Raw genomic sequence first — 21312 nt, 5'->3', positions numbered from 1 at the left:
CGCTCCTGCCTCTGCCTCTCCCCGTCTCTCTCTCTCTGCGTCCAGATCGTTGTCTCTTTCCCTCCCTGCCTCTGTCTCATTCTGCGTCGCTTGGGGTTTGCGCCTTTCCTCCCCTGTCTCTTGCTTGTCGCCTCTGTCTCCTTGTCTCCGTGTCGTCCTTTTTATTTTTTAAACTTTTGTAGATACCCATCTCTGTCCCTGGTGAGCCTCTTCGCGGTTTCTCTGCCTCTCCCTCCGCCCGTCGCGTTCCCGGTCTCCTTATGCCAGCATGCAAGTGATGTACCGTGCACGCGTGTGACCAGATGCGTCCCTCCCTCCTCCCTCCTTCTATCCACCTTTTATCACGCCGAGATCCACGCGCAGCTGCCCCCGGTGCCAGGAGCCCAGACGCCCTCAGCGCCCCCTAGGCGACAGACGGGTTCCCACCCTGTGGTCCCAGCCTCTGTCCAGGGGCAGAGCCTGTGTCCCCTCCCCGCCTCCCTCTCCCTCCAGCCTTTTCTCCCTGCTCCATTTCCCCCTGGCCCCTCCTCACCTGGGATGCCTGGACCCTCCAAACCGCACTCGCCACCCAGGTGCCCTGGCCTCTTTCCAAAGCTCCCTGATTCCCCACCCCCACCAGCGACTACAGACAGCCTTTGCCAGACTCTCTCCTTCCTTAGAATCCGCTTGGCCCTTAGGGACAGGACGCTGACTCTAAAAGAGGCACAAGTTTGGCTCCACTTACAGCCTCATAAAGCAAGCTCCTGTGTTTACAGGCTGTGCCTCCCCAGAGAGGCCGGGCAACGCAGAGTTCAGATCCTGCTTCCAGAAGCGCCAAGTCTGGCTCAGCCTCTTGTCTGTAAAAACGGGAACATCCCCAAGACGGAACGAGCTGATGCACACCTAGGACTTAGCACCGTCGGTTCCTCACACATGGAAAATAGCTCAAAATGGGACATTAACATGACCGTTATTATACCCAGGGCTCTCTCCCTACGAGTACCCGTGGAGGCCCACGACTCCTCTGCCCGTGGTCACCTTCTCCTTAGAAGACAAGGAGGAAAGGAAGAAAGATTAAAGATTATTTACAATCAGATGTCCCCGGAGGTATCTGAACAGAGGCCCGGAAGGGAAAATACCTTTTAAGATCCAACCAATCCCCGCACCCCCTGGCCTCTGTGTTTGCTGATGGCTCAGAGAGAAGGCAGGTAAAGCCAGCAGGCAGGTTTGTGAAAGGAAGTGGAATTTCCTACATGAGGTGTGACGTGAACTCTGGCCGTGGACCTGGCCCCTAGCCTGGGATGCTCCCGTGAGCAGAAGACCATCTCAGACCTCTACGATGTGCTTTCCGCCCTGCAGGTAAAGAAAAGGTGGTTCTAGAAGACTCTTCCGGGGGCCCACGGACCTGCCTACCCTGGGGGAGAAGGGAGAGAGGTCAGGTTCCGGGCCCAAGAATGCCCTCATGACGGGGTGGGGGGTGTCACCAAGCTAGGGGTGTTCACGGTCTGCCACCGTGACTGGAGAGGGGGATACGGTCCCAGATGGTGACATCCAGCGACTCATGGGGTGCTCTCACACCTGCTGCAGGGGCGCCTGGGGGGCTCAGTCGGTTAAGCATCTGACTCTTGATTTTGGCTCAGGTCATGATCTCACGGTTCGTGAGTTCGAGCCCCAGCATCGGGCTCTGAGCCGACAGCACAACCTTGCTTGGGATTCTCTCTCCCCCTCTCTCTGCCCCTCCCCCACTGGTGCACACGCGCTTGCTCTCTCTCGCTGTCTCACTCTAGCAGGTGAAAAACCTGCTTCTAATCATCAGAGTCTAGAACTCAACTCTGTTATGTATATATATACCAAGTATTTTCCTGTCAGGTTTAACATATGCTGAATACACTTATTTTTAATCTTGTAGCTACCCACTCCTCTGCTCAACTCCTCGCGCAGCATATATCCTGATCTTTTTCTTTTCTCTTAAACCCAGACTGGCTCAGTATAAGTAGGTGCCAGCATCTGGCTCCCACATCATGACTTTTAAAGTAGCCACACTGAAGCGCTTGCATGTGGAAACGCACCTTCTTCTATTAGAGAGCCCTTTCCCTGATGCCACCGTTCGGCCATGATCCTGACTTTCGGAAAGCCAACGGCACGGGCAAGCCCGGGAATGGGAGGAGCTCACGTGCACTCGGTTCTAGGCCTGCTCTTCCCAGCCCTTCCACGTGCAAATTATCTGACCCCTGCCCAGCCCTCTGACGTCAGTGCTGTGACAACGCCCGGGTGACAGGTAGGGACACTGAGGCACCAAGCAGGTGAGGGACATGCCCAAGGAACAGCGAGGAAGCAGCAGAAGTGGGGTTTGAATCCAGCGTGTCTGGGTCCAGGGTCCACGCACCAAACTACAAGACTAGAAGACCTCTCTCTTATTATGTGAATGTTTCACGTTGACAGAGTAAAGGGATATAACAAAATATTTACTAGAAAAAGAGATCATTGGGTATGAAGGGTCAAGAGTCAAGGCCTTGGTTATATGGAACCCAACTTGATAATAAACTATAAAAAAAAAAAGGGGGGGGGGTGCCTGGGTAACTCAGTTGGTTAAGCAGCCGGCTTCGGCTCAGGTCATGATCTCATGGTTTGTGGGTTCGAGCCCTGCATCAGGCTTTGTGCTGACAGCTAGCTCAGAGCCTGGAGCCTGCTTCGGATTCTGTGTGTGTGTCTCTCTCTCTGACCCTCCCCTGCTCACACTGTCTCTCTCCGTCTCTCAAAAATTAAAAAATTAAAAAAAGAACCAAGGACCTGGTCCAACCCCTTCCATGGTTCAGATGTGAAACCTGAGGCCCAGAGAGGGTATGCACTTTGCCTGAGGTCACACAGCACTTTGGGAGAAAAGCCAGAGCCAGACCCATCTCACTGCCCCAGATCACTGCGTTAAGGAGGAATTGGCACCATCTTTATCTCATGCCAGCTCCTTCCATCATTTCATGAAAATGTCCCACAATTCTGGCCTCCATGTTACCCCCAAGGGATCCCTCCTGGCCACTTCTCCACCCAGAGCTGTGGCTTTTTTATACCCGGTTTTCTAAGTCTTCCCTAGAAACCCCCCACCCCCATCCCTATACCTCCTCTGGCTCATGATGTCTAGGATTCGTTTCAGAGTTCTGCTATAAATTCTCATCAGAGACCACCTGGAAAACCTCACTATGCCGTCCTTTTCAAGGATGCTTGAGAACTGTGTGATGCTTCCTTCCGTACTTTTTACCATGGCAGCCAGGAAGCTCAGCATCACTGTCGCGAGTCACTTGCAGTCGCCTGTCTCTCTCCCTCTTACATCCCTGTCTTCCGGTGCCGCTACCTCTCCCTCCACTCCCTGTGGTTTCTGGTCCCTCGGTTCTGTTTTTATAACACCTGCAAAGAATTTTTCTCCTTCTAACTTTCAGCTCCTTCCTGCGAAGGAAACTATAGTTGGCAAAACTTGACCGAGATGCAGGACTAGATTACACACACGTGTGAAGCACTTCTGGGTAGCCGCAAATAAATGATGCATGTGTGTGAACGAATTAGGCCAGGCCCATAAATAAGTTCTGCAAATGCAGGTGGCAGTCCCGGGGTTGTGGGAACTGAATTAGGCGAATGTTTTAAAGGAAGGCTTGGCAGTGAGGACACTGGACAAGTGAGAGGCGAATGATTATGTGGACGTCAGTGGAAATGATGGCGGGGCGGGGCAAACTTCTATCTCACTATTGGAAGAAATGATGCAAGGTGGCCTTTGCAGTGGGCTGGGCGGGTACCCACACGGGCTGTGCATTACAGGGACGTGGCATGAATTACCCTAACGTCGGAAGTCGACCGGGTAACGAGTGGCTTACTCAAGCCACGACTGCGTATCTGGGAAACAGAGCGAGGTAACGCAGAGGTGGGCATCTGCCCACCGAGGCCCGGGGGTCCACCATGCAAGTTGCACCAAGTTACCCAAATTGATTACAAGTGTCCCAAAACACAAGGTGGGATCGCACAACCGTGGCATGAATTATGCAGGTGGACGAGGTCTTATTATTAAGGTGGGGATCAATTATGCAAAAGGCAGGGAGTGTAAGAAAGCATGTGAACATAGCCGGCAGATGCGCAGCGCGGCTGTGAAGGGCGGTGTGCGTTACACAGCCCGCGAGGACTCTGTTAACACGTATGGCATGGTTAGAAGAGCTCAGGGGTGTTCCTTCTGGATGGGCCGAGTGCAAAATGTCGTCCCCCCTCTGGGCACATGAGCCCTTTCCAGGTCCTGCGGAGCCATCCAGACATGGCGTGGGCACACTCAGTGGACTCCAGCCCCAAACTGCCTTCTTCGGCGCACTGCCCTTGTGCAGTGCGTGGGCTGCGCAACCATACCTGGCCCTCCCCGATGTGAGCATGCATTTCTGCAAACACACGAAACAAGTCTCCAAGCCCAGGGAGCCACCCCTCTGGATTTTGCAGACGTACGTGCACCGAGGAGGTGGCTATGGGTCCTTGCTCACCTGGACCACACCCGGGGAAAAGACAGCAAGGATGAGGTAAAGCCAGACGTAGGCGAAGATACTCCAAGAGGCAGTGACGAAGAAGACTCTCAAGTGCTTGATCTTGCGGCTCTCGCCGGCTGGGATGACATAGATGCACACGGCGATGACCACAAACATGTTGAAGGCGGCACTGCCCACGATGGTGCCCGGGCCCAGCTCGCCCGCCTGGAAGTTGTGGCCACAGACCTCGATGACGGACAGCAGGATCTCGGGGGCGGAGGAGCCCAGGGCCATGAGCGTGAGGTTGGACACGGTCTCATTCCAGATGCGGACAGTGCCCACGCTGGTCTCACCGTTGGCCTTGGTGATGGTGATTTCCTTCTCCTTCGACGTGATGACCTCAATGGACGCCATGAAGCGGTCGGCGATGATGGACACGCCCAGGAACATGTAAACCATGGCCACGAAGTAGACCACGGCCCGCGCCGCCTTGTCACCCAGCGACGGGTCATCGGGCTCCCAGACGGGCAGCAGGACCCCGGGCTGGCAGCGGTTGGAGCCCTGGCAGCCCCCTGTGCTCATATCGCTGTCATTGGCCGGGGGAGGTGGCAGAGAGGGGGTTGGGGTGGCCGCCCCTGAGCACGGGGATGTCCCCAGGAGGAGCGCAAACCCCACTAAGGCCAGGGGAGCCATGGAGGGTGTCGGGTCCTGTAGAGGAGGAGGAGGAAGAAGTGTGGGGGAGGGGCACAACCCCCTCCCATTTGCGGGGGAGCATTCCGGAGAATGGCGGACAAGCTGGGGGCTAAGCGGGTGGGGGGGAAGGATGGGGACAGAGAGAGACACGGAGGGTCAGGGACCCAACAGCAAGTGCCAGACAGAGACCCAGAGAGAAAGGCAAAGACAGAGGGGCGTCCCGCGCTGCTGGTGGAGTGGACCCTGACCTCCCGCTGCGGGGAGTCCCGGGTGCATCCTACGACTTGGCACTTCCACCCCCAGGGCCACGTGCACCCCAGAGCCCTAGGACGCCTGTCGCCAGAGAGCCACATCTGAGAGTGTCCACAGCTGCTTGGTTTCTAGCAGCTCCCCTCCGGGACCCACCCAGAGGCCCTGAAAAGGGCTGCTGACCTGCCCCCTCCTGGCCGCACAGACGAATCTCACAGACAGACAATGGATGAACAAAGCCAGGCCCCCAAGAAGGCAGACTTGATACTTCAGTGGGTGAGGCGAGGGCCCTAAATTCATTAGCTGAGTCTAACGCCTCTAACTTGGCCTCAGAGGGCTCCCGGTCAGGGCCTGGGCCGTGCTGGGTGCTGGATGTCTGCCTGTCTGTCGGTCTCCCTGCGCGGGGGCTGCAGAGAGGCTGCCGGAGAGTCTCCGGCCCACATCTTCCCCTGCAATGGTGGCAGGTGTCTCTCCCCAGGACCCCCAGGGTCGCTGTGAGGCACACACCTCTTCAGCAGCTGGGACCCGAGGCCCCGGGTTGGGCTTTCTGTCCCGTCTGTGGGTTGCGGGGTCTCCACGGTTTCAATACTCTTCTGGCCTCTGATTCTGGGTCTGAGTGGCTATTTCTGTGTCTTGCCTCAGTTCCCCTTGAAAACACAAATCAGTGGGCCACCTGGGTGGCTCAGCTGGATAAGTGTTGGATTCTTGATTTCGGCTCAGGTCATGATCTCGTGGTTTGTGAGATTGAGCCCCACTTCAGGCTCTGTGCTAATGGCATGGAGCCCGCTTGGTATTCTCTCTCTCTCTGTGCACCTCTCTCACTCGCTCTCTCTCTTTCTCAAAATAAATAAACATTAGGGGTGTCTCGGGGCTCAGTCAGTTAAGTGTCCAACTTCAGCCCAGGTCATGATCACAGTTGGTGGGTTCGAGCCCCGTGTCCAGCTCTGTGCTAACGGCTCAGAGCCTGGAGCCTGCTTCGGATTCTGTGTCTCCCTCTCTCTGCCCCTCTCCCATTGCACTCTCTCTCAAAAATGAATAAACATTGAAAATTTAAAAATAAAACAAATATTAAACACACACATACACACAAATCAGTTCACAGTCCCCCTCTGCTCAGAACCCTCCATGGCTCCCGACTAGTCTTGGAATACCGTAGCCCTCGCCTTGGCTCATAATGTCTCTTGTGATCTGGGCTCCTCATTCCTGCTCTGGCTTCATCGCTCTCCCTGTTGCCCTTGCTTCTTGGCCCCAGCCACCTCTTGGTTCCTCACATACTAGACAAGTTCTTGCCTCAGGGCCTTTGCGCCTGCTGTTTGCCCCTTCCTGGGACACTGCTCCGTACACATCCGCCCTCTCCTCCATTCTCCGCTCAGACATCACTGAGCTCTCTGTTCAAAATGACACCTCCCCACTTTGGGGAGGCCCTCGCTGCCTCATAGATGAGAAGGCCAAGGCTCAGAGAGGTTAAAAACTCATTCAAAGCTCCCAGCACAAACTCTGGCTCCATTTCTCTCTCTGGGAGTGGCCCAGAGTGTCCACTCTCTTATGTTGCCATCGTAACCCAGTAGCCTATTAAAAAAAAAAGGGAGGGGGACTGAGAGAAGGAGAGGTCTTCAGTGTCTCCACCGCCCTGACCCCTGTCTTGGCCACCAGCCTCAGTTCTCCCAGGAACTCCCATTTCTGTCTGAAAGTTCTTCTCTGAGTCTAACCCACAGCCGGCCCCCAAAACACGCCCACATACTCAGGGGCTGGGAGCCGCTCCTCTGGGGGAGGGAGGCAGAATGTTGGCAGAACTTCCCTGAGGAGTGTGTGTGTGTGTGTGGGCGGGGAGAGGGGGATTCTTAAAGGGCCACCACACAATTAGCCCCCTCAGCAAGGCCCCTAATGATACATCTAATTAGCAGCCCCCTAATTAGCAACAACTTAGGCATAATTACAAACCCACCAGGATCCAAAGCGAAGACTCATGCCCTCTTCTCCCTCCCTTCTCCCCGGCTTCCAGAAGAAACGAGGGCCACCTGGGAGTCAAGAATTCATCTCAAGTATCTAACTCCCTCTCTCATGGAAGGGCCATGGCCTGGAAAGTGCCCCCTCATATCTAACCACCTGTCCGTCCTGCTGCGGTCCTCAAGGGGGCCCAGAGTCAGCCAGCAGGGGTTCTCATGCCTGCCCTCCTTGCCCAGGGGATGGGCAAAGCAGCCTGGCCCAGTCCCTTTTCCTGCAAAACCTGAGGCCTTATGGGAGGTTGCGGGGTGGGGGTGGGGGGTCAGGAAGAGAAGGCACTAGATAAATATTTGTGAAATGAATGACCAAGAGGTCTGAGTCTTGTCGCAGGGGACAGCTGGACTTCCTCTGCTTAGAGGCGCCTGTCTCTCTCTTCGTCCACCAGCAGCCCTGAAACCTAATCTGGGTTTAGAATCCGGAGGCAAAAGGATCAGGTTGAGGCCAGGGTAGAAGTCTGGAGGGCAGATGGTGGCATCTCCCGACCTCCCTGCACCCTCGTGGGCAGGTGTCCAGCCGGGCCAGTGGTGAGCCCGCCGGGGTCTGTGTCACACGCCTCTCGGGGCCTTCGAGACGTCTGGGGCGGGACTGCAAGCCTAAGGGAAGGGGGTCCGGTCTGGCAGGCCAGGTGGGACCGCTTCGCTCCCCTCGCTGGTGAGCGAGGAGGTGGGGGCTCCTGGTCAGCTTGGTGGGGCCGGGGCTTGCCCACCGCGCTGCGGAGAGACTTTAGAGATGGGACCCGGGGTGCTCAACACACCCCCTACCTGCTCCAGGGTGAGCCGCCTCCCCGGGGCTCAGGGCTACTCCACGCGGATGGGTAAACTGAGGTCCGGATGGAGAAAGAGCTCGGCCAGGTCATTCAAATCGGGGGCAGGGGAGGAGGGACTCTCAAGGCATGGGACTCCTAACCGGTGCTCCTTTGAACCCATCTGGGCCCCACGTGGGAACTTGGGGACCTCACTCCATCACACTGTGGGCTACGGCTCTGCTCAAACCTCCCCCCTTGTCATTCACTCCCGCCTGCCTTTCTGGGTCCCCTCCCCCCCCACAAGGAAAGAAGAGGATGTACTGGCCAGGGACTTGCAGCCTCAGAGGGGCCCTCAGGGTGCCCCCAGGGGATGGGGATCCACCCCCACTGAGAGACAGGTCCGGTTCGGTCCCGGGGTCTGAGGCTGGTCTGCCCCAACAGGGATGGAGGTGAGGCTACAGGAAAGACTGGCCTGAGAAGCCCCAGGACTTAGTGGGTGCCTGGCAGAGGAAAGGCGCCCAGCAACTGTCAAAAGAATGGATGAGGCAAGCGATGGACAACCCCCGGCAGACAAGGTATAAAGTCAGACTGCAGGAAGGACCGGTCCAGTCTACACCAAGAGGGAGGAGAGGCACTCTGTCCTCAGGGGAGGGAGGCTGGGCGGGAGCTGGGCAGGAGGGAGAGGAGTTGGGGGACCCCGCGGCTTCTGGGGGAGCCCACTCTGCCGGGGGGGTGGGGATCTTTTCCCTCCAGGTCCCCCCCTTGCCAGGGGCGGGGACAACAGTGTGTAGGAGGAGAGTTAACCCGCTACCAGGGAAGCGATAGACAGAGAAACAGAGACCACATACCTATAGACAGAGATGGAGAGGAGAGACAGAGGCCGGGGTGGGGGGAGAGACCCACAGAGACAGGAGAGACGGAGACCCTGGGGAGCAGAGACAGGAGGGAGAGAGACACACACGCACAGATGTTGAAAGAGGAAGGCAGAGAGAAAGCAACCAAGGACTTAGAGACAGAGCCCCGAAAAGACACAGAACAGACCCAGGCACAGAGGGAAACAGGGCCAGAGGTGGGAGTGAGGGACTGACAGAGACACAGGGGAAGGGACCCGGAGAGGCAGGCAGCCTGTGCAGGACTGGACCCCCGAGAGATGCGGAGAGAGACGGGACCAGACGCAGGAAGGCGGGGGCGGAGGGAGAGAACGCGAAGGGGGGCTGCCCCAGACGGGCTGAGGTGTTCTCGCCCCCTCAGTGCTCAGGAGGCACCCCCTCCCCAGCCCGCCGTGCTCCCTAGAACCCAGGAGGGGCTGAGGATGTTAGCTGCTGGTGGCTCCCGCCAGGATAAATGAGCCCCCCCGCCCCCATAAATGAGCTCAGGGAAGAGCGACTCCCGGCTTCTCAAATGTCCCCCTCCACCCGCCTGGGGCAATACCGTCCTTCCTCCACGCCCCCCAGAACCGGGGGGTCTCTCTCTTACCTGCAGCTACAGCCTGGACCAGGTCCCCCTAGCACTGGGCTGGCGGTGGTGGGCGACTCCGCCCGACAGTGAGAGAACGAGAGAGACAGACAGACAGAGAGAGAGGGACAGAGAGAGAGAGAAGCTGGAGACTGAGAGGGAGAGCCGGGGAGGAGGGGAGGGAGAGGGGATAGAAGGAGGAGAGGAAGAGGGGGGAGGGACACGGGGGAGGGGGAGTCGGGAGAGAGGGAGGAGGAGGGACGGGGGAGAGCGCTGGGAGGGAGGAGGAGCCCGAGAGGGAGGGGAGGCGGAGGAGGCGGGGAGAAGGGAGGCAGCGACAGGCGGGGGAGGCTTGGGGAGGGGCCTGGAGAGAGGAGGCTGGGGGGAACCCAAGCCTGCCACGCACCCGCAGGTTCAGCACTACAGGCAAAGGACAGCGGCAGAGGGAGTGTGTGTGTGTGTCTGTGTGTGTGTGTGTCTCTGTGTGTGTGTGTGTGTGTGTGTGTGTGTGTGTGTGTGTGTGTGTGTGTGTGTGTGGTGGGGCAGGGTGCCGAGGGTCATTCACAGGCATCCTGGCCCTCCCTCCCCCACCCCACACACACTCTGATCCATACAAGGGCCAAAGAGGCAAAAACAGCTACAAATAGTTACAGGCTCACAGAACCAGGGGGAGGGCAAGAATGTTTAGCCAGAGTTAGATCCAAATTCACATGCTGCGCCCGCCCAGACATATAACCTGGCAAAGTGAGGCACCAGCAACCACGAAGGCGCCCATCAGTAACAGCAGCTGCTGTTCAAACTGCCCTTTCCATGGGCCAGGATGTGTGACAAAGTGTTTTAGTAAGTGCTTGCCATGCCTGGACACCCTGGTCCTCCTAACCACCCTGTCAACTAAATGCTATTGGCCCCGGTTCGCAGATGGGGAAACTGAGGCTTCAGAGTGGCCAAGTATGGCTTCAGGCTCCACACCCTTGCCAGACGGAGGAGCATAGCACCAGGCCAGTGTCCCAGACTCCTGAAGACCCACAATCAGGAGTCCCAAAGTGGACCCACGCCATCACGAACGGCAGTTGCTTGATTCTGCACCATGGCCCACTCCTGTCGAGGGTGGGAGGCGATGGCAGCTCTGTCTGGGCCGGTGGGCAGCAGGAGGGAGGAGGCCTTCCTCCTGCCAGTGGCCGGTGCCCACCCCCAGTCCAGCCAGACTCCCTTGGGCAGGCTGCCAGGAGGTGAGGGAGGCGGTGCAGCTCCCGACCATTTCCCACGCTTGGGCCTGGGCTCTGGGAGACAACAGGAGTGGCCAAGGATCGGTGGGCTCCCACCTCCTAAAACCCCACCTGGCGGCTCGGCCTTGCCGGTCAGCAAGGGTGGTGAGACTGCTGGGCAGACTTCCATGGTAGAAGACAGGCCTGGACTGGGGTGCCTGCCCCTTCCACCCCAGGAAGAGGGAGTCCCCCCAACCCTGCCCCAGGGAGGAGAGGGGCCCCCTCAGGAACTATCCCCAAGCCTCCTGCCTGGAGTCCACTCCTGGCCTGCGGCGGGGGAGGGCAGGGGTTCTTCCGGTTCCGGTTCGGCCCTTCGCTGGTGCCCAAGATACAGGCCCCTGATTCCTCTGGCTGAAGAAGGGGCCGCAGGAGGGGTGATCCACACAGCGGGCCGAGCGGCGGCGGGCCAGCGAAATCTGCACCCCCAGCTCAGGCTCCGGGTCCCTGGGTCCCCTGGGCTTTCCGATCATGTCCTTTGCAACACGGCACACCCCAGGGCTTTCCCTCCTGGGTCGCATCTCATGTCAGCATGCCCCAACGGGGCTCTAAACTCAGCTGCTTTCTGCTGGGGAGGTCTAACCACAGTCATCTGCAGGGGTCCAACCTCATTATTCATCGTTGGGGGGGCTTCAGCTTCAAACTGCTGCAATTTGATCATAGCTTTCCCACAGTGGTCCTTCCCCCTCCTCCCCCATCTCCCTTCCTCTGAGGCTTCAGGTCTCTGTTTTCCCACTAGGATCTAACCTGACCCGGAGCTCTCCACTCAGGTCTAACCTGAGACCCAGGGCTCTCCACTGGGGTCCAACCTCAGTCCTTTCCACGGATTCTCCAGTCTTTTCGGCGGTGGTTTCACTGTAGCCTTTATGTCTGGGCCTCGTTTCTACCCTCGTGTTCTGTCCCCGGAGGTCTGCGCCCCGCTCTCACCTCTGTCCCACTTCTAGGTCAACCCTTGGGCTTTTCTCCCTCTGTGCTCCCCTCCCTCCATTCCTCTGGGCGAATCCGGCGCCCACCACGGAGCCTGGCACACCGCGGGTGCTCACCCACCACTTGCCGGAATAAAAGAACGAAGGCGAGTCTGGATCCTCAGGACGTATAAATAATCGTTGGCTGACCAATTCTCATTGGGGGCGCGAGAGGGGAGCCAGGGGAGATCACCCCATTTCCGAAGGGGGACACTGAGGCAGGAGTGAGTCAGCCGGGGGCACAGGGCGCATGGGGGTGGAGCCAGAGCAGGAACTCACAGCTCCACCACCCCAGGGGCTTGGGGGGACCGTCCCCTCCTTCAGGATGCTTCCCCACCACGAATGGCTGGAGGTGACGGCCCCAGTGATTCACTCCCGCTCTGGGACCTGCGGTGGGTGGGTGCTCAGGAGGCTGGGGCCTCAGCAGGCCCTGGAGCCACCCGGTCCCCAGGCTCTTGTGATTGGCGTCTCCTCTGCTGCACTTGCTGCCGGAGCCGGGTCAGGACCAGCTCCGAGGCCTGGACCAGGCTGTGCTGTGGGGAACGAGAGGGGGGCGAGGCTGAGACCCGCAGCAAGGGCCCAGTTAGACCGCAGTGGGGGAGGCAGGGGCGAGACCCTGCCAACAAGGTGGAGGCCAGCTGGACGGAGGAAGGGCCAACCCCATGAAAAAGAGGAATGTGGTGTCACAGGAGGGACAGAAGGGATTACAGGGAGACAGCTTGAATGAGGCCTAAGGGGGGAGGGGATGGTCAGACCACAGTAAATAAAGGAAGTCCTTTCTCCCACTGTCGGACCACAGCCTCTTCCCACTGGGATCTAACCTGTGCCCTTTCCATGAGGGTCTAACCTCAGACCTCTCCACTGGGGTCCAACTGTTCTCCTTTCTGCTGAGGTCTAACCTAGTCCGTTCCGTTGAGGCACAGACAGTAGGAAAGGCCCAAGCAAAGACCGTAGCGGAGGCGGCACGGTGAGCCTCCGGAGAAAGAGCCCAGGCCAGACCACTCACAGAGGGGCTTGGAGGCGGACCGGAGGCAAGGCGAGGGCCATCACCCCACTGGGAAACCAGGGCAGACCACAGCCTGAGAGATGGGGGGGAAGCCACAGGGAAACGGTCGGAGGTGAGACTGCATTAGTTGGAGGTTAGACGGAATGGAGGCGGGGCGTGGGGGGGGGCGGTTCTGGGTTGGACCTCGGACCACTGAATGGGTGGCTACCAGAGGGGTACGGCAGTTAGGCTGCCATGGCGCAGGTCCAAGTATAGCACAAGGCCGGACCACAGACCAAAGCTCAAGGGCCTGACCACAACAGAAAGTTCGGAGGTTAGGCCAAAGTGGAAAGTTTCAAGGTGAGATGGTGGAAAGCCGGAGACTGGGAGGGGAGACTGCGGGAGGGAGGGCAGGAGGGGAGACTGTGGGAGGGAGGGCAGGAGGGGAGACTGCGGGGCGAGGGCAGGAGATGCCATTCGGAAGTCCGAACCCAACAGCAAGGTGGAGGTCAGACCACGGCTGCAGTGAAGTCAGCTACATCCAGTAGAGGGGGAGGCAGCAAGGAGAGTCCATCCCGTGGGAGGGCAGAGGTCAGATCACCAGGTGGGGTGGGGGCAGGGGTGGGCAAGGCCACAGCAAAGGGACAGAGGCAGACAAAGCGCGAGGAACCGAGGGCTGAAGTCAGGAGGCTGAGGAGCCCCCTTGGCCACGATGGGCCCCCCCAACCAGTGGCTTCCTCTCCTGGACTGTCTTCCCAGAAACAGTGGACTCCTTTCCGGGAGGGGGCCTGCAGCCATGACCCCTGTCCCTGAACAGTGGGCTCCGGCCGCAGGGTCCCTGGCGTGTTACCCGTGGGAGCCAACAGCCCCATCTCGGGCTCCGCTGTAGGGGGGCCCCCGACCTGAGGAGCCCAGCCATACCTGCAGGATGTGCACGCCCTTCAGGGAGACCACGGCGAGCTCCCGCAGCCCGTCCCCAGTCAGGTCCACGTGTGCCAGCGCCAGCAGCGGGCTGGAGAAGCTGCGTCGCCACAGCAGGTGGAACCCACACTCGGCCTCAGGGCGCCCCGACTCCGGGCCGCGGTACCTGTAACAGAGCAGCTCCTGCGGCAGGGCAAGGGGTCAGGACCACGTGGTTAGGGGTGCGGGGGGAGGGGACGGGGGGGCAGTCCCACCTGTCCGTAGGTGGCCACCAGGACTTCGGGGCGCCCGTCTAGATCTATATCGGTGACCAGGCCGCAGAGGACACTGTCAAACTGGTCACTGGCGGGCAGGAGAAGCTGGTCCTCAAGGCCCCGGCTCAGCAGGTCCCTGGGGGTCACGGAGGCAGTGGGGAAACTGAGGTCACACCACAGCACCCGCCACCCGTGGTCCCCAGCGCTCCCGCGCTCGGGCCTGGGCACACCGTTCCTCCTGACCCCTGGGCACCCTCGTCTCCAACCCGGACATTGGCACATCCTTCAAGCACCTCACTCAGACTGTCACCGGTTTTTCCCACTATGGATGCCTGCACTGTCCCCTGGAGGAGGGACCATCTCCCCCCAAATGGGAACCCACGTTGTGCCTTCTGGTGACACCCTGGGCTGTGGTCTGGACACCCACATCTCCTCCCTGGAGCCCGCGGCTGGCCGGCGTCTGGCTGGCGGCTCAAAATCCACCACGGTGGCGGTTATTTACACCCCAGGAATCGGCACGCGGTCCAGCTCAGCGCTTTCTCCCCACTGGGCCAGCTGGGAAACACCTGCCAACACGCGTGTCCTGGGGGAGCAGACCTCTCTGTCCTGTCCCACGGCTTCAAAGGACCCGCTATGAGTTCTAGACCCAAACACTCACCCTCGCCCTCCCTGTGGTGGGATCGCCTTTACCTGCCCAGCCCCGGACAACCTCACCCGAGGGACTTTCTCCCGAGAATGACGGCACCCGGAAGCAGGTCGGGCTGCCCGTGCGTGTCCACCCCAAGGGCTGCTCACCGATACACCACCGCCGGCTCCAACATGCTGGCCACGAGCACGCTGTGCTCTTCCCGCTGCGGCCAGTCCTGAGTCTCTGGAGAGGGACACGAGTGGGGCAGGGCCTGAGTGGACAGGCTCCAGGCTCCTCCTCACCATCTCCTCCTACCCCCCCCCCGCCCCCAACGCCCCCTCCTCCGCTCCGTGAGAGGAGGAAGACCCTACCCGTGCTGTGCTATTGAGAGAAGCTTCAAGGTTAGACCACAAAATGATGGGAAGTATAGGTGTGAGACCAGACGGGGTGGGGGGAGAGGAGTAAAGACCTGACCCGGGGTGCAGAAGGCAGCCTGCAGAGGCCAGGCAAAGGGAGCCGCCAGAGAAGGGCAGGTCACAGCAAGAGGAACAGAGCCACACGTAGGGGGAGAGGGGAGCTCAAGCTGGGGGGGGGGGCAGCACTGAGTCCCCAGGAAAAGCTCAGGGGCAGATCGCAGCAAGAGACAGAGCGAGGGGGCCAGGGAGGGGGATCGGAGGAAGTCACAACGTGAGGGCTGACCCCCTCACATTAGACCAAGGGAAAGGCAGAAGGTCAACTCCAGGGTAAAGGACCAAGATTAGAATCCAGGGGCAAGTCCCTGATGTGAAATGTGAGAGCACGGAGGGGAGGGAGGGGGCCGGACGCTCTGGGACAGGGGTGTGAATCTGGGAGCGGGGAGCTGAGTCTGCAGAGTGTCTCCCCGCCTCCCCCCACCCCCACCCCGAGGGCTCACCCTCGGGGGCTGAGAGGCTGAACACAATCACTCGGGAGATGGGGCCGTCCTGCAGGATCGTCCACGTCTGTAGAACCTCTGTGTGGAGGGTGAGGAATGAGGGCCCTGCCCCGTGCCCCCCACCCTGCCCCCCACCGGGCCCCCACCCTGCCTGTCACCTTGACTTCGCTGGTCCACGTGGGCCACTCGGACATAACCGTTCTGACATCCCAGAGCAGAGAGTCGCCGGGACGTGCCAGGGAGGTTGTGGACATCAAGCCAGAGGACGCTGGTGGGAGGGAGGGTGGGTGGAGGGGCCGGGGGCATCATCAGACGCCGGCCCCTCATTCTGGCTTCTGAGGACCATCCACCCCCTTCCTGTAGCCCTGGGACTCTGCTGGGCCTGATTTCTCCGAGGTCACCCCCGCCACCTGCTTTCTCTTAGGGGTCAATTGCAACCACGGGGTTTCACGGAGTCCGTTTCGTGTTCTCTCTGGGATCATCACCATCGACCAACTTGTCCGACATCTGACATTCTGTGGACCAAGTTTTCTGAACTCACCTCCCCTGCCCAGTTTCTCTGAGGTCATCTCTGTCTTTGACATCCCTAAGGGCTTTCCCACCACCTGATCTCTCAGAGGCCGCCTCCCCAGGGCCCCCCGCTGGCCTCTTTCAGGGGCTCTCTTACCTACTGGTCAGATTTGTGAGCTCTGGGAAGAGGTTTTCCACAGGCTGTTCTTCAAACTGATGCAGCCCCTCGTTCTGGGGGAACCAAGACCAAACCCACCAACTTGGGATGGGTCAGTGGCCAGTCTCACACACAGACCCAGCACCAGCCCATGGCAGCCCGAGAGCTGGGCTCTGCCCGCCACGCCCCGCTCTGCCTCACCTCCTTATAGAGATGAATGGCTGGGTCATTCCCACTCAGGAGAAAAACTGTCTCCAGTTGATTCCCGACCTGGACCCTGAAAGCAGAGAAATCTAGAACCCCAGTGTGGTAGAGTCCACGTACAGAATTTTCCAACCTCAGAATCATAGAAACCGTTTCTAGAGCCCTTGCCTGCTAGAGTCCTCACTCCAGATGTGGGTTCAGGAATGGAACCTGGAGATCTAGAAAGGGTTGCAGAAACCCCAGAACACTAAAAACTCTTTGATCTAGAACTCCAGTGTTCCCGAAGTTCTGTTTCCTGCCACCTTGGAAATATCAGAACTTTGAGAAACTACCATCTTGGATATTCAGACTCATAAAATAGCAGAACATCCAAATCCTAGAATCCAGAGCATCAGCTTCTAGAATTCTCCCCCATGAGACCAGAAGTTGGCAAACTGCGATCTACCGACCAAATCCAATGCACCGATTTTTGTAAATAAAGTCCTAGAGCACAGCCACACCGTCCACTTACATAGTGCCAATGGCTGCTTTCTTGCTGTGATGGCAGACTGGCCCTTAATTAACAGAAAAACTTTGCCAACTGCTGTGCTTGATCACCGGTGTTCTAGAATGTAATCTGGAGCTCTAGACTGGAATTCTCCTATTTTGGGATTCTAGAACCTCGTATTCTAGATGGTCTGTGCTCCATCTCCCTGAAATACGAGAATGTGAAATAGGAGAATGACTTTATCATGACACACTCTCGAAATTACCAAACAGCAACATCTTAAAATCTTGGAAGCTCAGAGCTTACACCCCCAGAACACTGAGCACCTCTGGGTCCTTGAGTGTCCACATCGAGGCCATCAGAACCTGAGTGTTCTAGGTGTCTGGAACTCAGGTGCTCAGTTAGCGCTCAGATGACCTAACAAAATGGTAGCCTGCCAGCTAAGGCTGGTCCGCCGCCGCCATAAAGCACAGTCCACTGGCAGGTTCGCTGTCTCATTTGCTAGAGCCTCCCCCCTACACACACACACACACACACACACACACGTGCGCACACACATTCTACTGTGTTACACCTTCAGCTTACATACTCTGCGTGGCATAGCTGGAAAGGACTGAACTGGAGCTCCAGGTTTAGGCAGCTCTCTGTAAGGGGAGGGCACACAGATGGGACACCGGGGACCTGACAGGTCCCCCCTCCCATCTTCGCCAGCCCTCCTTCCCTCGAGGCCACACTTACGGGCAATGGAGTCAAGATTGTACTCAGAGCCGGGTTCGTAGTCGCAGTAAATGTTAAGGAACGGGCTGCCCTTGTCCCCTGAATCCTGGGATAGGAAACTGGCCTCAGGAAAGAGCAGGGGCAGCCAGGGGGACTTGGGATGGACTCAGGGGGACCCGCCACGCGTGTCGGGAGAAGGGAACGGGCAGGCAGGTGGAGGGAGCCTGGTACCTTGATGAAGGTGATGCCCACAACCAGACCCCGTTTTGGGGGTGACTTGTTGAAGGTGTCGATGGAGACAATCTCTGCGTCCACTGGGAGGGGACAGTTCAAAGTTCGCATCTCAGGCAGGCGTCGGACCTCTCTATCTCCAATCATGGTGACCCCTGACCTCTAGGAGTCACTACTCTCTGACCACTGCAATCATCATTACTTCTGGCTCGCTGTCGGTCCTGATCATCGTAACCACAGCATGACGGATCCTAACCTCTAGGTCTGGGGAATCCTGAACCCTTACCATTGACACCAATGCCTCTTGATTATCAACCTTCACCCCGTTCAACCACCCCGTTCCCATTCTTCCATCAATCATGGTGTCCCAGCTCAGAGCCTCAGAAGCCTCAACACCACGTTCCAGGTCCCCGAGCCCCAGGGCGCCACGCACCGGGAATATAGTTGAACTGCAGCTCCTTGGCCACGGGCCGGATTTTCTGTCGGAGGTCCTGGTAGCGGAAGCCCAGCACCTTGCCTTTAAGGGTGGCGGCCAGCAGCTCCCCGCGCCCGCCCGCGCCGCCCGCCAGCCCGTACACATTGCTCTGCGACGAGAAGCGCGTAAAGCTGTCCTCGCGCAGTGGGCAGGGCCCTGCGGCCACGGCCGCCTCCCCCATCGCGCCCCTCCACCACTCACCCCGGCAGCGCCCGCCGCCGCCCGTCCTACCCGCCCCACCCGCAGCTCCCGAAGCTGTCTGGACCGCCTGGTGCTCGCCTTTCGCGCAGACGGATGACGTAGAGAAGCCGCCGCCGCTGCCCTTTACCAAGATGGCCGCCCGCCCGGTGCCAGGCCTTCCCCTAAGACGCCCCATCGCGCCTGCGCGCGCCTCCCCGCCGCTTTTCAGAGTCCAGCAGAGGGGCCAGCCGGCAGATTGTGGCCTGGAGCTGGGAGGTGGCGGTCCTCGCTGTGGGTTGTGTGGCAGGTAGAATAATAAGAATCATAAAACTCAATATACCCCTTACGTGTAGGAACTGTTCTAAGCGCTTTGCACCTGTCAATTTATTTAAAATCCACGAGTTGGGGCGCCTGGGGAGCTCAGTCGGTTAAGTGTCCGACTTCTCTCAGGTCATGATCCGACGGTTGTGAGTGTGAGTTTGAGCCCCGCATCGGGCTCCGTGCTGATAGCTCAGAACCTGGAGCCTGCTTCATTCCTGTGTCTGTCCCTCCCAAGCTCCTGCTCTCTCAATAATAAAAACGTTAAAAAAAAATGTTAAACCCACAAGCAGGCTTTATGAAGGAACCCAGATGCTCGAGGTCATTTGTCTAAGATCACACAGCTTCACCAAGAAGCAGTATTGGAATCCAAGCAAGATAATTTCATAGTTTGTTCTTTTAATCACATTGCCTTTAAAATACTGAGATGCATTCTTATCCAAGGAAAAAGGATCTGGCCATATGCCCTGGCAGATGAGCACCTCCTTTATTGGATACTTTGTGCTAGTCATGTTGGTCACAATGATCTCTGAATCCGGACAACCACCCAGCTAGGGTCCATCTACTCAGCATTTATTGAGCACTTACTGTGTGCTGGGACACAGTAAGTGCTCAATAACCCTTAAATGAGGATAGTAAGTGCTCATTTATCTCAATGAGCCCTTGCAATCTTGCAAAGAAATTGGTTCTCCCAATATATAGAGGATGAAATTGTGGCTCTGATATGCTATTAAGTGGTGGAGACTGGACCTTAACTGGGTTTTTCTGACTCCGGGGTCTTCAAGGGGTCCATATGTGTGGTTTTTTTTTTTTTTTGTCCCTAGAAAGGCATCAGGGGTTTGGGGACTCTATACACCTGCAGATCATTTCCAGGAGACACGAGTCGTCCAACTGTTCTGGCCATGTTGAGGAATCTTGTCAGCACCTCCTTCCCACCCCTGCAGAAACATGCGTGCGCGTGCACGCACAAACACGCACGTGAACTGTAAGACCCGTCAAGGCAGTGTCTGGATCTCCCTTGGTCACAGTCAGATCCCCGGCACCTGGACCACACGTCTGGACACAAAACATTCAATAAATCTGTGTTGAAACCCCACAAACTCTGTGCCGGGCCCTTTGCCAATCACCAAGAAAAAAAATTTTTTTTTTGAGAAAGAGAAGAAGAGAGAGAGCAAAAGTATGGGATCGGCAGATAGAGAGGAAGAGAGGGAGAGTCCCAAGCAGGTTCCACATTCAGCGAGGAGCCTGATGAGGGGCTTGATGCCACCAGCCTCAGATCATGACCTGAGCCAAAATGAAGAGTTGGATGCTCAACCAAGTCACCCAGGTGCTCCAATGAGGATGTTGTGACAAAGGCAACAGAAAAGGAAAGTTCTCAAAGGCACACAGGATCTGGAAGGTGGTGAAGAGGGGCTTTGTGTCAATTCCCAACTTCAGGATTTGGGGAATAAAACCTCCGAGCAGGCAGGGTCTGGGTTTGTGGTCAGTGTTTATTCCCAGGACCTAGACCAGGAATGGCGTACAGTACGTGCTTAGTAAATACTTGCCAAGTAGAACGTGGGGTCTAATTCTGCTTCTGAACAATGTTTTCTTCAGGCTTCTGCCTCACGGGGTAACCTCTAAACTACACTTAATATTTGTTGAGTGAATAAAGGAAAGAATTGTTTTGTTTAGTGATTTCCATCTCTAGTTGCAAATTTGAATCAGCTGAGGAATTTTCAGGAAAAACAAAACAACACAACCCAGAAGAGTGGGTAACTTCCACCAAGTCCCAGCCTACTGCGCTGTGACCCAAGCCTGTGTACTTTGAATGATTTTAAGCACAGCCCCTGATGGCAGATTCAGGTGCCACTCACCTTCAGCCTGTGCCCACAGCAGACATCAGTAATCGATCTCAGCGCTCAGGAGTTGTGACGAAGCTCTAGGCAGCCACCAGGGATCCCCTGCGGGAGGCACTGCAGGGGACAGGAGCCGGGCAGGGCGTGGGAGTCCACTCTCTCCAACTTCTATGAATCTGGACCTTTCTTGAGCTTCTTCCAGGCTGTGGTCTGGAGCCCCTCTCCAAGAGGCCTGACCCGGTCTCCCAGGCAGCCCCTCCTCTGCATCCTTCCTCCTGTTCACTTCCTGTCATCCCAGGGTATGGTGACTCTGGGTGCTGTGAGCACTGAGCCCCCGACAGCGAGGGCCCAGCCCCGTGCCCGGCACAGCGCTCGCACTTCATACTACTCACCTACACACGCCTCTGCTGCGGGGCAGGTGGTTCTGGCCTACTTTTCCAGGGCAGGCGACTTTTGTCATTCCCCCCTTTTTTTTTTCTTCTCTTAAAAAATTTTTTTTAATGCTTTATTTTTGAGAAAGAGAGAGAGAGAGAAACAGACAGGGAGAGACAGAGGGTGAGCAGGGGAGGGCCAGAGAGAGACGGCAACACAGAATCTGAAGCAGGCTGCAGGCTCTGAGCTGTCAGCACAGAGCCCGATGTGGGGCTCGAACCCA

The 21312-nt window shown here is 57.8% G+C and overlaps 2 protein-coding genes across 2 annotated transcripts in view; both read right to left on the bottom strand.

Moving 5' to 3' along the window:
• SLC8A2 (solute carrier family 8 member A2) overlaps positions 1–9776 on the bottom strand; it is a 31077-nt gene extending 21301 nt beyond the window's left edge. Inside the window, exons 1-2 of the mRNA XM_029924333.1 lie at positions 9634–9776; positions 4468–5174 (exon numbers count right to left, since the gene is read on the bottom strand). Of these exons, the coding sequence (XP_029780193.1) occupies positions 4468–5159 (692 nt within the window). The 5' untranslated portion in view covers positions 5160–5174; positions 9634–9776. The remainder of the gene's footprint in view (positions 1–4467; positions 5175–9633) is intronic.
• A 2175-nt stretch (positions 9777–11951) lies between these two features.
• On the bottom strand, positions 11952–18532 carry KPTN (kaptin, actin binding protein). The gene is made up of 12 exons (XM_029925042.1): positions 18280–18532; positions 17847–17929; positions 17637–17721; positions 17488–17542; positions 16409–16484; positions 16208–16281; positions 15699–15808; positions 15541–15618; positions 14795–14870; positions 14000–14135; positions 13746–13928; positions 11952–12372 (listed from the first exon to the last, which is right to left on the bottom strand). Exons 1-12 carry the CDS (start codon positions 18500–18502, stop codon positions 12244–12246), a joined length of 1308 nt encoding a protein of 435 aa, XP_029780902.1. The 5' UTR covers positions 18503–18532; the 3' UTR covers positions 11952–12243.
• Positions 18533–21312: the final 2780 nt, after the last annotated feature.

The sequence above is a fragment of the Suricata suricatta genome, chromosome 16 (genome assembly GCF_006229205.1).
Source record: "Suricata suricatta isolate VVHF042 chromosome 16, meerkat_22Aug2017_6uvM2_HiC, whole genome shotgun sequence".
NCBI lineage: Eukaryota > Metazoa > Chordata > Mammalia > Carnivora > Herpestidae > Suricata > Suricata suricatta.
The sequence above is the reverse complement of the archived record's forward strand: the minus strand, read 5'-3'. Positions and strand labels throughout refer to the sequence as shown.

Bases quoted from the DNA above. Each gene is read 5' to 3' on its own strand.
- KPTN (XM_029925042.1), bottom strand. From the start codon at position 18,502: ATGGGGGAGGCGGCCGTGGCCGCAGGGCCCTGCCCACTGCGCGAGGAC. The intron at 15,619-15,698 runs GTGACAGGCAGG...CCCTCCACACAG, and splicing joins CGTGGACCAGCGAAGTCAAG to AGGTTCTACAGACGTGGACG. The intron at 13,929-13,999 runs GTGGGACTGCCC...GCCCTGCCGCAG, and splicing joins TGGTGGCCACCTACGGACAG to GAGCTGCTCTGTTACAGGTA.